The 15,811-nt window shown below is 39.9% G+C and overlaps 2 protein-coding genes across 3 annotated transcripts in view; one reads left to right on the top strand and one right to left on the bottom strand.

The window, feature by feature from the left end:
• LOC132157493 (uncharacterized) overlaps positions 1-15,811 on the top strand; it is a 194,840-nt gene that overhangs the window by 34,881 nt on the left and 144,148 nt on the right. The window lies entirely within an intron of this gene.
• Positions 1,214-14,102, bottom strand: LOC132157489 (gastrula zinc finger protein XlCGF57.1-like). The gene is made up of 3 exons (XM_059566849.1): positions 14,053-14,102; positions 13,367-13,533; positions 1,214-2,728 (listed from the first exon to the last, which is right to left on the bottom strand). The coding sequence occupies exons 2-3, from the start codon at positions 13,449-13,451 to the stop codon at positions 1,620-1,622; spliced, it is 1,194 nt and encodes a 397-aa protein (XP_059422832.1). The 5' UTR covers positions 13,452-13,533; positions 14,053-14,102; the 3' UTR covers positions 1,214-1,619.

Below are 15,811 nucleotides of genomic sequence, written 5' to 3'. Positions count from 1 at the left end.
AGCCAGGACCTTCAGCATGCACTGGGACGGTTTGCAGCCGAGTGTGAAGCGGCTGGGATGAGAATCAGCACCTCCAAATCCAAGGCCATGGTCCTCAGTCGGAAAAGGGTGGCTTGCCCACATTCCTACTCTCACCTATGGTCATGAGCTTTGGGTCATGACCGAAAGGACAAGATCCTGGATACAGGCGGCCGAAATGAGCTTTCTCCGCAGGGTGGCTGGGCGATCCCTTAGAGATAGGGTGAGAAGCTCAGTCACCCGGGAGGAGCTCAGAGTAGAGCCGCTGCTCCTCCACATCAAGAGGGGTCAGCTGAGGTGGCTCGGGCATCTGTTCCGGATGCCTCCTGGACGCCTTCCCGGGAAGGTGTTCAGGGCGCGTCCCACTGGGAGGAGACCCCGGGGAAGACCTAGGATACGCTGGAGAGACTATGTCTCCCGGCTGGCCTGGGAACGCCTCGGTGTCCCCCCAGAAGAGCTGGAGGAAGTGTCTAGGGAGAGGGAAGTCTGGGGTTCTCTGCTTAGACTGCTGCCCCCGCGACCCGGCCCCGGATAAGCGGAAGAAGATGGATGGATGGATAAAAAAAACTTGTGAAAAGGTCTATGTGACTCTTATGTGGGAATGACAAATGAACCATTGAGTAATGCTCTAGAGCCAATGGGTTGCTGTAGTTGAATTTCTGTTCACAATCTGTTAACATAAGCGCAGAAAACAATATGCACCATATACACACTGCAAACAGACTAATGTGAACCTGGCATTATGTGTATGAGCTGCGAGTGTGCATGAGGGTATGGAAATTTAATGCAAGTGATAATTACTGTGTTTAATGTGCAGCTCGCTTATAGTGCAGACGCAATGTGATTTGAATGAGCCTATTTTTAGAGACTGCTGATCAAACATCCCAAAACAATTAACGTCTGATAGTGATCATTAGCTGATCAATCGGAGCACCCCTACAAATTATGTAAGAGAGAGTTAATTATATCATGCAACTTTTTCATTTCTTATGAGTGAATTTGGGGGGCATTGGGTGGTGGGGTGGGATTGTAACTGTAATTTTTGACAAATTATGTAACAGAAATCAGTATTTATATAGAATCCCATTTATGTCAATGGGTGATTTTTAGGGAGTGGGAGTGTTTGTGTGGACAGTGTTCCACATTGTGGATCAGCAGAAGGGTTGCCACATTTTTGTGTATTTTGTGTTCTGCATTGTGGCGGATTTAGTGATTTTATTGGACAAATTATAAAGAAAAAGTATTAATTTTATCATTTCCCCATTCATTTCAATGTGGGGTCATTTCAAACATCCTGAGTGTGACTTTTTCCCCCTCCCACACTAACATACAACAATATATCAATCCAATTATTATTTTTTTAGTTGTTAAGTTAGCAAGTGTCCACAGGCATATACAGTCTCTTGACATTTTGATAAAGGGAAAATTTTTTTTAAATATATATTTTTAGCAAATGTCATTTGGCATTAAAAAGACCTTGAACAGCTTAGAAGGGTTAGGTGAATCTGCATGTAGTAATTAAGGGATGCATTATATCGTAAACTCTTCCCACACTGACCAAATATAAATGTCTCTCTCCAGTGTGAATTTTTATGTGGGCTTTATGATGTCCATGTGGATCTAAACTCATCCTCTCCAGTGTGAATATTCACGTGCCTGTCAAGGATTTCTTTTTGGCTGAAACTTTTTCCACATTGTTGGCAGGTGAAAGGCTTCTCTCCAGTGTGAATTCTCATGTGGACTTCAAGGTGTCCTTTTTGAGTGAAACTCTTATCACACTGAGTGCATGTGTAAGGCTTCTCTCCAGTATGAACTCTCACATGGGCTTTAAAGTTTCCATGTCGATCGAAACTCTTTCCACACTGAGTGCATTTGTAAGGCTTCTCTCCAGTGTGAACTCTCATGTGGACTTTAAGGTTCCAGTGTTGATCGAAACTCTTTCCACACTGAGGGCATGTGTAGGGCTTTTCTCCGGTGTGAATTCTCATGTGGACCTTAAGGTTCCCATGCTGTTCGAAACTTTCTCCACACTGAGGGCATGTGTAAGGCTTCTCTCCAGTGTGAATTCTCATGTGCCTGGTAAGGCTTCCTTTTACAGTGAAACTTATTCCACAATGTTGACAGGTGAAAGGACTCTCACCAGTGTGAACTCTCATGTGATAATTAAGGTTTCCTTTTCGGCTAAAACTTTTTCCACACTGCTGACAGGTGAAAGGACTCTCTCCAGTGTGAACTCTCATGTGGACCTTAAGATTCCCATGTTGATCAAAACTCTTTCCACACTGAAAGCACGTGTAAGGCTTCCCTCCAATGTGAATTCTCATGTGCCTGTTAAGGCTTCCTTTTTGAGTAAATATGTTTCCACATTGTTGGCAGGTCAAAGGGCTCTCTCCAGTGTGAAATCTTGTGTGGACTTGAAGTCTCCCATCTTGTTTTCCACATTGAGGGTATGTATAAGACTCCTCTCCAGTGTGAAGTTCTAGGTGGACCTGAAGGTTTTCATGTCGACTGAAACTCTTCCCACAGTGAAAGCAGGCAAAATAACTTCTTGTTCCTATCTTTTGATGAGCTATCTTTCCTGAGGAAGTATTCTCAGTCTGTGAGCAACTAAAAGATTCATCTCCAGTTATCAAACCATGATGTTTCTCATATTGATCTTTCTCTTCCATATCAGTCAGCAGGTCACTCTCCTCTTTCAATGACATCAGTTCTAAAGTGAAAAAGAAACAAAAAAATTAACAATTTTAATGGCATTAAGCAAAAGGCATCAAAACTAACAACATACAGCTAGAACTGCTCCTGGAGTTACCCCAGCATTGCACATTTTGCATGTCTCCTTAATCAAACACACCGGACAGAAGTCATCAGCTCTTTAGCAGAGACACTCACTGCGTTTACATGCAGCCAATAACCCGTTCAAAACCGGGATATTAGCAATAACCCGGTCGCGCACGGCCATGTAAACACCGGCAAAAACCCGGATATGCTCATATCCCGTTTTTTAAAAACCGGGATATTATACCTGGGGTACCCCTTTTCTAACCCGAATATTTGGTCTTGTAAACGCGTTTCGGCATATCCCCATCATAAAAAAACCCCGCGAGCAGTAGAGAGGCACAGTAGTGTCAAGTGCTGCTGGTGGCTGGTGGCTACCAGCGCCAAAGCGCAAACAAAGACTATCGCTATCTGCCCCAAACTATTCATTATCCGCCTGCTGCTGCTGTTGTTGTTGTTGTCTTTGGATACAGGAAGAAGAATCGGAAATGACGCATATTGCGTCTTGTTGTCGGTACGTCCAGACGCTAACCGTGCGTCGCTGTTTACATCGGGATTGGTAACTCTCTCTGCTCACGCATGTAAATGGGTTATCCCGAATGTTTCAGAAACCCGAATAGTGACCTTAACCCGAATTTTAACAGCATGTAAATGTAGTCACTCTTTAGCAGAGACCTGAAATATAAATACCTTGAGAGAAAAAAAAAATCACTAAACTACTGAAATAGGTGTTACATACATGGTGATGAGGAGAGTTTAGGTGACAACAGCCACTCTCTGGGGTGTCTCTAAACTGAGTGCACAGTTCTGTTTGCTTCTACATTTACACGATTTCACTGGGAACAATCATAAAGGGACATGGCTTCTTAATTTGCTGCTATGCAGATAATAAGCAGCTCCAAGTCATTTGTTGATTAATGCGTATTAGAGATGCGAACCGTTTAAAACGATTCAGTTCGATTTGGTGAACTGAATGATTCGTTCGCGAACCGGATATCCAGCTGCTTTGTTTTGAACTCTCTCTCACAACAGACACGGAAGAGAAGACAATGCTGAATAAAGTCGTTGTTTTTGCTATTTTTGGACCAAAATGTATTTTCGATGCTTCAAAAAATTCTAACTGACCCTCTGATGTCACATGGAATACTTTGATGATGTTTTTCTTACCTTTCTGGACATGGACAGTATACCGTTCACACAGCTTCAATGGAGGGACTGAGAGCTTTCGAACTAAATCTAAAATATCTTAAACTGTGTTCCAAAGATAAACGGAGGTTTTACGGGTTTGAAACAACATCAGGGTAAGTTATTAATTACATAAATTTGCTATCTGGGTGAACTAACCCTTTAAGCCACTGCTACACAGTAACTGGAAAGATTAAATGTGTGTGAATCATTTGGGTCTGTTAGACTTTCAGCAGTGTTAGACAGTAAAGAGTTTAACTTTTAATTAAACTTCAAGTACTTAAACTCTAAATATTTACAAACAAAAATACTGATGCTACAGCCTTGACACTGAGAAATATCATGTACATCTCAAACACACTAATGGAGTGCCACCGAGCTCAGTATTAGGTCCTCTGCTTTTCCCCTTGTTTACACTTCCTCTGAAGGACATCATGGACTATTTGCAGACACAACCTGTGATTGGTTACTTATTTCTAATCTTTAATAAAGGTTAAATAATTAAAGTCTGAAACCAGGCTTTCCATCGTTACCAGTAGGGTTCATTGCAACGGTTTAAACTGTTTAGTTTAACTGTTCCTTTTGAATGCATTGATGTAAAATAAAAAAGTAAAGATGGATCAGATTGATGAGCAATGGCTTCCAGTTCCTGTCTGCATGCTGCAGAGTGGTTTGTGATTGTAGCTCCACTTTATTGTCTACAGTGATAAAATATGAACTTAGTTCCCACCATTGATCCGAGTCTAATCAGTCATAACTATGGACCCTCTCTTTTCTAGCACTTTAGATACGGTTGCTCTTTCACGCTTAAGGAAGATTAAGGAAGACAGTCTGGCACCGTGGTATAATGAGCACACAAAACTAGAGGTATTTCGTATTGCATGGCAGGAAAGTACACTATCCTACAGAGAAGCATTAAAAACTGCTATATCTGATTATTTCTCTGAACATATTCTTCTCTCTAATAAAGGTATGAATCTTTGAGTGTCTGTCTGTCTGTTTGCATTTATATTATGTCGAGAACCGTTCATCCAATGCATTTTGGTGCTATATGGACACGCAACATCTTCAGAATTTATCAACTTTTAATAAACTACAGAACAGTGGGAGCCGGAAGCGGTGCACCTCACGCAGGGCTTGACTTAGGCTGGGCTACTGTAATGTTACGTTTTTTAATGCCTGCCATATTTGCAAGTATTTTCCAAGCAAATTAAGTGCATGTTTTTATCGTGTGTACAATTACTGATTAACATGGAGGATAAAAGCAGCTCTTTTTTTTTTTACACCAACAATATAGGCTACTATAGGCGTAACATACTACTTACAGAACTCAGGTGGTTTTTCAAACTTGATGTGCTGTTGTAGGCCAGATTCAAATCGCATATCTGGCACACTGCATTTGTCTTGTCCTCACTCAATTTAAAGTGCTCCAACACTTTTTTTTTTCACATCCAGAAAACATCTCACTATCCGCTAGCTGCTTGTCCCCTGAACACACTGTAAAAAAAACGGGGTCTCTCTAGACACCACAGGCTCCACAAATAACAAGAAAAACAAACTGGGCTCACCCGCACCACAAAACATAACAAACTGTTCCAGCCAATAACCGACAAGAAAGATTTGGGGGTGGGGTTTGGGGGGTTAGTGCACGGATGAGGAGGAGGGAGGGTCTAGCTAGCCTCCATTTTGTTTGACAACAATTTAAACGTCAACAAGAAGTTACGACTCCCGGCATCGCTTAGAGCACCCTTAACTGTTCTATACGGTTTAATTTTCCACCGTGGTGCTGATAACGGAGCTCTTTGGAATCCAATACAAATATGTTAGTCCTTGCCTTGGTTGTGTAATATAAACAGCGGGACTGACGATGATCAGATATTTCTCCTTTTTTATCTGACATTTACTAAGTTCATTAACAGAAAAAAAAACTCTTGATGTGCAAAATAAAATAAACAGAAGGCGACAACGGGTATAATATCAATAAGTGCAAATGTATCCTCCACAGACCAAACTGTCTTGGACAATTTTTTTTTTCTTCTTTTTTTTTTCTTTTTTTATATTGAAAGTAGCCTAACTGTTTACTTCAGTCTTGGTTTACTTGGCTGTTTCCTCAAATAGTGTGCTTCCACTTATAGAGAAACTGGTAACCAGGCAGCCGAGTGGCGAAGTCACGCACACGCACTAAACTCCGGGCCGAGAACGGTTTGTAATCCTGCTGCGCCGTACCATGCTAACGTGGAAATACAACTGTAACCGTTCCTGACAGTCCTTAGAAGCTTTATCCTAATAAACGTCTATGTTCAAGAGTGAATGAAAACTGTTTCGCCAGGGATGCCAGGTGTTAAAAAAAAAAAAAAGATTATTTGAATCTCAAAATTTAAAATCGAGTGCCAATCCAACGAACGAATATTCAAATAATCGAATATTCTAGTCCAGCCCTAATCAACGGGTATTGACATTTCCCAACATCACAGCAGTAATGACTTTATGAACTACTTTACTTCCAAGATCGATACTATTAGAGATAAAATTGTAACCATTCAGCCGTCAGCTACAGTATCGCATCAGACAGTGCACTATAGACCCCCTGAGGAACAGTTCCACTCATTCTCTACCATAGGAGAGGAAGAATTGTATAAACTTGTTAAATCATCTAAACCAACAACATGTATGTTAGACCCTATACCATCTAAGCTCCTAAAAGAGGTGCTTCCAGAAGTCATAGATCCTCTTCTGACTATTATTAATTCCTCATTGTCATCATTAAGCATCTCAACAAAAAAACACAACTAGACCCCAAAGAACTAATTAACTACAGACCGATCTCGAATCTCCCTTTTCTATCCAAGTTACTATGAAAGGGAGTATCCTCACAATTATATTCCTTCTTAGAGAAAAATGGTATCTGTGAGGATTTCCAGTCAGGATTTAGACCGTATCATAGTACTGAGACTGCTCTCCTTAGAGTTACAAATGATCTGCTCTTATCATCTGATCATGGTTCTATCTCTATTTTTTTTTATTTATTTTTTTATCGCGGTCCATATAGACAATATTGACTTGTAGCCTAAATGATTAACTAACATTCTGGTCAGCAAAGTTCTTTTATTGAAGCACAATAAAACATTATAACACATTATAATGGCTGCAACAGCAGCAGCTGTGTAATGAGGACAGTGACTCGGGCAGAGAAATCTGGTTAGCCCCGGGCCGGGCCGTGTAAGGCTCTATATTAGTTATGTCATTTCAGTGAAAAGCTCCCCCTCGGTTTGGCGGGTCCTTATAAGTACTACCTACTTTTTTTCATGGGAGGTAGCAAAATCTGACAGGGTATCAGGGATGGACAGAACACCGGCCCAGAGCGTGAAGTGCAGTCTGAGTACAGGCCAGTGGGGGAAGGGAGACAATGCCAGAGGGTACCGCCAATAACTAGAACAGTGGACATGCTATTGAAAAAAAAATATATATATATATATATGAAATAGGTTATTGTTATAAATACAGAAATTAAAATTAATGTTCAAATTAGTGCCGTCATTCAGGCTGTTCACATTATCTTTTAGCGCGTACTGTGTTTTATGATATTCTGTTTTAACTCGTAATGTGTTTTAAACCTAATATTAATGTCTGAATTAATCTATTCTAATCTTAATTAATCTGTAAACTTTTTTTTTAAATGCTGTGAATGTTCATGCTCATTTTAAAAATAGAAATGTCCTAGTCTCCTACAGCCTTAGCAGTTGATAATCGACGGACTGTTATGTTAATAAGTGCCGTCATTCGGTTACGTTATATTAATGTGTTTCAGGAATCATACAACTATCAACTGGCTTGGCTTAGGATGGACCTTTCTCTAATATATTAAACAGTTTGTTATCATACAGATTGAAAGCCTGAATAGTCTCTCTCCCTTTTTTTGGGTGTGTGTTTATGTGTGTGTGAGTGTATGTGCGGGAGGGGGGCGATTATCGACTACTAATCGAATAATAAATACCCAGCGATTATCGATTATTACCTTTGCTTGAAATGCACATCCCTAGTATGAAGTACCTCAAGGTTCAGTATGAGGGCCGTTACTTTTCACGCTTTACATGTTTCCCTTGGGAGATATCATCAGGAAGCATGGTGTTAGCTTTCAGTGTTATGCTGATGATACTCAGCTCTACATTTCTTCAAGGCCCAGAGAAACATACCAATTTATAAAATGAACGGAATGCATAGTAAAAACCAATATAAAAACCTGGATGAGGAGTAATTTCTTAATGCTAAATTCTGAAAGAAAAAAAACACACACAAAAAAAACGGAGGTGTTATTTATAGGACCTAAAACTCTGCATGTAATAACCTAGGACGCTGTCTAAGACTTCCAGAGGAGAACTGCCCACCACCAACTCTGTCACAGATGGAGCTTTGGTTCCTTACCGCTGTCACCTCTGGCTTGCTTAGTTGGGGACACTTTATTCCCAGCTATTTCGTTGACTTGATTTCACAAATATTATTAAAACTGAACTGAGCTGGATGAAGACATCTTTGAATTCAATGATGAACTGCCTTTTTACTTTTATTGACACACTTTTTTCCTATTTAAGGCTGTTCAGTTGCTTGGTTACAATCTATATTGGTAAAAGCACTATATAAATAAAGGGCACTATGACTATAACATTATTTATCACAATATATCATTAATATAATCACAATATATCATTAATGGGCTGTAAAGATGTGTACATTTTTCTTATTTTGCCTAAATATCTTTTTTTTTTCTTTTTTTTTTTTTTGTAGTACTGACCTTCAGAAGCTACAGAAGATACTTAGGCCCAATCCCAATTCTACCCCTTCCCCTCCCCTCCCCTCCCCTCCGTTTCGCACGTTCACATGAAGAGGTAAGGGTAGGGGTGTCTCGATTCTCTTTTGGTTGGAGAGGTAGGGGTAAGGGGAAGGTCCAGATAGCCCTTCAAACGAAGATTTTTCGGGACCACACTTCAGACGAAGGGGTATGAATTATCACGGCAACATGGCAGCTACAGCGAACAAAAAGACACATAAATGTAAGCTTTTCTGGCATAAATAAAGATTTTAACGAAAAGTAATCATTTGTTTTATGTTACATTCAATTGTGAGTTCATATTAACGGTCATGTTACTCAAAGAAATGTTTGCAAAAAAAATCGCTAATATTTGCTAACGTCATATCATTACAGATAGTGCCACAGCATATGTCTGATCAGGGCAATAACTGCCGAAGACATTGATGGGGGCTAATCCCCCCAATAATTAGAAATCGCTAAACCATTTTCTCAAATATTGCCTATTCGATAGAGAAAGAGAGAGAGAGAAAGAAAGGGAAATTGCGTGTATAAGCGTCTGTTACTTAAAAACAGCGATTGTATCCTATCGTCGCTGGAAAATATAATGTAGCGATTCAGTATTTAAAGTGTACGTTGACAAGTTTATTTTCTCCTGGATGTGTGAGCTGCGCAATTTCTGATATGTGTGTGTGTGTCAGTAAGCAGGGCATTAATACAGAACGATAATTAAAGGCTCTAATGCACACCAGCACACCAGTATATGTGTGTATTGTAAGAGCTAGACGACGAATGATGGCGTGTGACATCATGGTAGTGGTGTCCCAATCCTTAGGGGAATATTGTCTCCCCTACCCCTTGACACTCTGTTTCAAGGGACAAGGGGAAGGGGTGAAAAATAGAATTAGGATTGGACCTTACATAATGAAAGTGTTTTTGTTTTCCATTTGAATTATTTGGTTTTAAGGAGTATAACACTATAAAAACTTCACCATCACGGGAAGGAGGAGGCAGGAACTGGACTTTCAAGTGAAGCTTTTAATAATAAAATAAACACAAAACAGCACGACAGCCCCTCACGGATGACTGCTGCGCACAAACAAAAACCAAACACAAAATAAAGTCCAGGCCTGGTTTTCTCTCGTCCTTCACTGTCATCGCTCCTCTTTTGTATCCTTTCGATCTCCTCCGTGGTACTCGAGACCGGTGAGTGGTGCAGGTGTAGCTCATTTCCAAACCACCCCACTTGTCACAAGGAGTAATTCAAAGCTTTCTATTGATATATTGATTATTTCTGGACGGATCGACGTGTCCGTCGTGACCACATTCCACCACGTGACCAGTACCAGTACGGCATAGAGCACCCAAGCTCTCCAAATGAAGTAACAGGGCTCGTTTGTGGCTGAAGAGCACATCTTCTGAATGGGCCAAGACCAATAAACCAATCTCCTTTCTAGATCTGCATGAGGATCTGCTTCAGTACCACTTATATTGCATGATTTGTTAGAAGACTGAGGACCACTTGCCTCAGCAGCATTGCGCTGTGTGCCGTTATGGTCCACATGACCACACCATTCAACAGCGTTGTCTGCACCAAAACTAATGCATTTAGCAATTTCTTTTTACATTCTGCACCTAGTCCGAGATGCCCAGAATGGCTCGCCATGCGTCTGTAAATTAGCACAGAGGGTGGTGGGGCGCTTCGTTTTCTCCAATCTGAGTGACGCCGTTGAACAATGGGGTCGAGTTCAGAATACTCACAGGATGAATAGGAAAGCTGTGTGGGCGTGCGGACCGGTTAACGGGGAGCGCAAGCCCTTTGCTGAATGTTTATGTAGGAGCAATACGTCAAGAGTGAATTCGACAGTTAATGCAGAGGTAAGATCATCGGCGGTTGCACAGGAAGCTGCAAACCCAAATCTATTAATGATTCCCACACTGACCATAGAGTGTGTGAGAGCATTATAACTGGAGGAGGAGAGGAAAGCTCTTTCTGTGAGTGTGTAACAGACCTTATTGCATTCTGAACATACACAACAGAGACATTCTCGTGGTGGCCTGCAACCGACAAGGGGACCTTGTGAGAACTTTTTGGAGGCGCATTGAGCAGAGCCTTCCTGTCCACATCCTTCAGCTCTGTCAGCGTCAGCCACAGATGCCAGTGGAGCACTACTATTTATCCCATGGTCTGTCCGATTGCCTGGGCCATCTTTTTTGAAGCTTTTAATGCAAAGTCTGTGGCCGCATACAGTAGAGCTGTAATCGGGCCTTAAAAGTTAGGCCCGACAGGACCAGAGAACGACAAGTACATTTTGATTGAGAACTTTTTTAAAGCCCGAACCCGTTTACAGCCCGACATTTTTCAAATGCGCGCACGCACACAACTCTTTTGCCTTTTGTCAATAATGAGTAATTTATACATGTTTTAATATAATTTATTCATAACTAACGTAGACTAGACCACTTGGAAGTTGGAATAAAGAACTAATATAAGTCCTCTGTAACATTGTAACATCTCATCACTATAAATAGACATAGGCTCCTTTAGCCTATAAATAGGCCAACGCATCAATAAAAACGAGTCATTTTATACTAATTAAATTAAGATAAATTTTAAATTAAGATGGGTATTTGGCAATAACGAAATTAAGATAAAGGCTCCGCCGGATTTGCTTTGCACTAGCAGATGAAATTTAATAAAAGAATAATGCCAACATAAGCGTATTCTCATTATAGACACGGTCAAAACCTTTGCATTAGTTGCTGGTGCAACCAAAACGTAATCGCCAGAGGCAAGCCTCCATTACACCTACTCAGAATCCATTTTCGCATCTTTCTCGTGCTAATCGAAACACCACATGACCGCTCGTTTACCTCGCAAACCGGAGCACAAGCCCGAGCCCGGCCCAAGCCCGCGTAAGATTATATAAATTAAGCCCGAACAAAGATCTTCAGCTCTAGCACACAGATCTTTATACACCTCAGGATCAGTCTCCCCCTCCTCCTGGGTTTTCAGGAGCTGTGCCTGAAAAACCTGGAGCACTGCCATCGTATGAAGTGCCGAAATCACCTCCTCGCCTCCTCTTTCAGAGAGGCCGACAAGGGTGTGAGCTGTCTAGGGCATCCCCCATGCCTTAGCGACTTCATCAGGAAGAAATGGGGCTCGCTTCCTCGGAGTGGCGGCTTGGCAGTGCGAGGAAAGGAACCATGAATCCAGCTTACTCTTAACCGGTTTGTTGGTGGACTCCCACTACAGACAGAGACTCAGGCACAGGATGCTGTACCTGTGGGTGTCAGGAGCCTCGATGGGTCCAGAGCTTCACGATTTCAGGTAGGTTAAGAAAGGAAGGGAGTCCTCGTCGTGTCAGATTCCTGACGCAATGTCGAAGTAAACCGCCTTCGAAAGCGAACAAAAATAAATCTGTACAAACATTAAGGACAGCCAGACGGCCCTTAGCCAGCATGAATGGTGCTGAAGAGAGTGGATGGAACTATCACTAGGTGTGTTTACATGGATCATCATATTACGATTACAATCAGTTTAAAAGTTCAATCTCAATGAAAATAATCCATGTAACTCAATCGGAATAAAAGTGATAAAACCTCAATTTCAGTTGGTTTGAGAGGAGTGTGATAAACCTTTTCTAATCTGTTCAATAGGACATATAAACACTAGATCAGATTGATACTAAAACTGGAAAGTTTTGCACATGTGCAATGATTTAGAAATGGTGTAATGACATAAGGTGCAGTAAAATATTGAGCGCAAGAAGACGTGGAATATAAGTCAATTCTGTACTGTACAATTCTGTGTGCACAAAACATCTAGAGCGCACACGTATTAAAGCAGCCTGACAACAGTTTTGTATTATAATACATTTCAAATTAATATTGATATTAATTAATATTACTTAATTTATACAGTAAAGAGCATGTAGTGTTACACATTCGCTATACAGTGTATTATATTTGTTTGTGATAGAAATATTGCCTAGTATTAAGCCCTGTATAGTGTGTCAGACTGCACTTAGGGAAGCAGTCAATCTTTTTCCAAAGTAGCAAAATTTATAGCCTTCTAGATATAATGCAACATAATCACTAGAATTACTGCACTTGTTAATGACTTTATTAAATAAACATGTAATATTATATAATTCAAAAATGTAATTTAATAATTTATATTATAAGAGCTATTTGACAGCAAAAGTAACTTCTGAGGGTTGCCATGTCTTATTTTATTTTTAATCTTGTTCCCCTTATATATAATGATGCCCCAATGAATGTTAAATAGATTCCATGTTCAGTGGAAATGAATTGATGATTTCAAAATGTAATATATTTTATTGAATAAAATTCAAATAAGTGAGCAAGTGTTTGTGTCTGTATCAGAGTTGGTGAATAAGATGTTTATTAAAATCAATATTGTATTAGCCAGGGAAAAAAAGACTAATATCTGTGGATCCCTAGTCTGACATTAAACTGTTTCATTAAGCCACCATATGACACTCTTCAAAATTACTTATTTTCCTGAGAGGGAAACATCTTATTAAGGATCACGGTTAAGCTTAGAGAATAAAAACCAACCTGTTAGTTCCTCGGGATCTTCTTGTCTCGCTCTAAATGTTTCTTCAATCTTCATGTCTCCACGCTCCTCTTTAATTAATGCCATCTTCAGGATGTCTAACAGGATGTCACATGGATCTCAGTAGCTTCATCAGGATTTTATTCTGGGTTTGGACACTGCCATTTTACTGAATAGAAAATAAATAAATAGATGAAGAAAAATCCAAACTACATTTCTAGGTGTGTCCCAAAGGGGTTATTGGCAAAGTGTGTTAGTCTGAGTGTTAATGGCTTACACAAACTCCAACTACAAATGATTAAAAGAGTTTTAATTATGCATACACTGCTTATTTAGCTATTTATCTCTAGAAGACATTTTGTTGTCTGTGAAAGTTCTCATTTCTGACCAGCGGGTGTCGACAGCGTGAAATGATTCCTGCGCTTTGAATCAAAAGCTCAGTTTCGCTCTTCTCTACATGTCAGTGGCTCAGTGTGTGCTTATAATAAACGGATTCATGGTTTAGTGAGCTGTACGACACGCACATTTCCTGTTACTTAAGCAGATGCGCTCACACAAAATAACGTTCATTAATGCCAGATACAGCATTACAATATAAATAATAATTACAGATCGATTGTTAAAACTATAAAATAGAAATAACAATTTGTATCGATTTCAATATTTTAAACGGTTAATACCCACAAACCTTTCTTCTGCCGGTTCACAACAAACCCAGCATCGCGGCGCGTCTTAATGACGTCACACAACCAAACCGAAATAAGTGTCCTTTTTAAACTTGTAAAATAATAATAATCATAAATAGATAAATACATTAATTAATTACACACATTTTTTTTATAAAACTTGTAAGTGGGTTGCAGAGTTAAATTATTGGTGAAATAAACATTTCCAAGCCATTTGGAAAAAAAAGCCATTTTCTTTCTCTATTGTTATTTGATAATTTCCCCTTAGGATACATAGACAAACAAGATGTATCTTTATGAGGGCCACGGGAACTATAAAAACGATAACATTCAATAGATAGCGGGATGGATATCACAAGGTGACAGCAGAAAAACAGATTAAATTGTTAGTGCAGTAATAATTATTTTTTTTATAGTGCAGATCCAAATAGCTGTGAATTTTTGTTATTTTATTATAGATTTTTTTGTAGCAGTGAAGAAATAGAACACAAAAGAGGTGGTTCATGCCGCATGAGAATAAGAGAGAATGCAACTTTGAAAAAAAATAAAAGTATTTTATTAAAGACACACATGCATCACCAAGTAAAAGTATGTGTTATGTCTGGTCACCATGATTTTGCCAAGTAAGACGTGTGTCTGGATCAACATCTTCTGATGATCCTGGATCAACATTACTGTCCAAAAATATAGACTTAACCCAGTCCCTACCCCTAAACCTAACCCTACCCATAATTTATTCCTAAAATCATTGTGAAATGATAGCTGATTAACAAGGGTGTAGAAGCACATAGCCATTGTTTTAAGCCTAAAAGAGATATTTCCTTAAAAGTTATATCTCAATTCTAATTGGTTAATTGGACTATTGTTCCAGGATCAACATCGGAACATGTTGTATTTGGTGAAATGCATGGCAGAGTGAATGCAAATGTTTACTAGAACCTCCTTCAGCAACATGCAGTTCCTACCCTGCATTCATCACCCAATCAGCCTGCAATTTTCATGCAGGACCATGCCCCATGTCACACTGCAAAACAGGTAAAGCTGTTCCTTGAAGCTGAAAACAATGAAATAAACGAATAGCCAGACTACAGTTCTTTTAATCAGGTTGAAAATCTCTGGAAAGTCCTTGGTGACTAGGTGACTATATTATGGCGAAGAAACCCACTACAGTCACCAAACTGTGGAAGAGACTGGAAAAAGAGAATACGAAGATCATGCCAGCACAGCGTGAGAGACTAGTAGTGTACTGCAGCTGCAGATGTCATACAAAGCAAGTGCATCTACAGTTCCTACTCATTTCTGACAGCTGTAACTCTCCAAAATTGTAATTGTAATTTTCTTTCATGCTACAGCTGTCAGTGTTGGGGAGTAGGTAACTACAATTAGCGACGCTACTAGCTTAATTACATTTCTCAGTAGTGTGACAGTAGCTCCGCTACTTTTAAAACAGTGTAACTTTTCCTGTTGCTAACTACATTTTTCAGCAAGTAGCAGAGTAGCGTGACCAAATGCTACATTCCATTCTGTGTTTGTCGCGTCACAAACCTGTAATGTGTTGAAGCAGCACGGCGTCTTCTTCTGACGAAATCACAAACTAAATTTGTTCATTACAGCCCTCTGTTGTGATATCACATATCTTGCAGCTTTACAGTTTGTCCACCGACAAGATTCTCTGATGATTTTGCAAAGGATGTACAGGAGTGGATATTTCACATGAATCAATTGTAATTTATACAAAACAGATTAAAATGCAACCTACAT

This window comes from Carassius carassius, chromosome 14 (assembly GCF_963082965.1).
Source record: "Carassius carassius chromosome 14, fCarCar2.1, whole genome shotgun sequence".
NCBI classification, from domain to species: domain Eukaryota; kingdom Metazoa; phylum Chordata; class Actinopteri; order Cypriniformes; family Cyprinidae; genus Carassius; species Carassius carassius.
This window is presented reverse-complemented; position numbering and strand designations above follow the sequence as displayed.

Bases quoted from the DNA above. Each gene is read 5' to 3' on its own strand.
- LOC132157489 (XM_059566849.1), bottom strand. From the start codon at position 13,451: ATGGCATTAATTAAAGAGGAGCGTGGAGACATGAAGATTGAAGAAACA. The intron at 2,729-13,366 runs GTTGGTTTTTAT...TTTTCACTTTAG, and splicing joins AGATCCCGAGGAACTAACAG to AACTGATGTCATTGAAAGAG.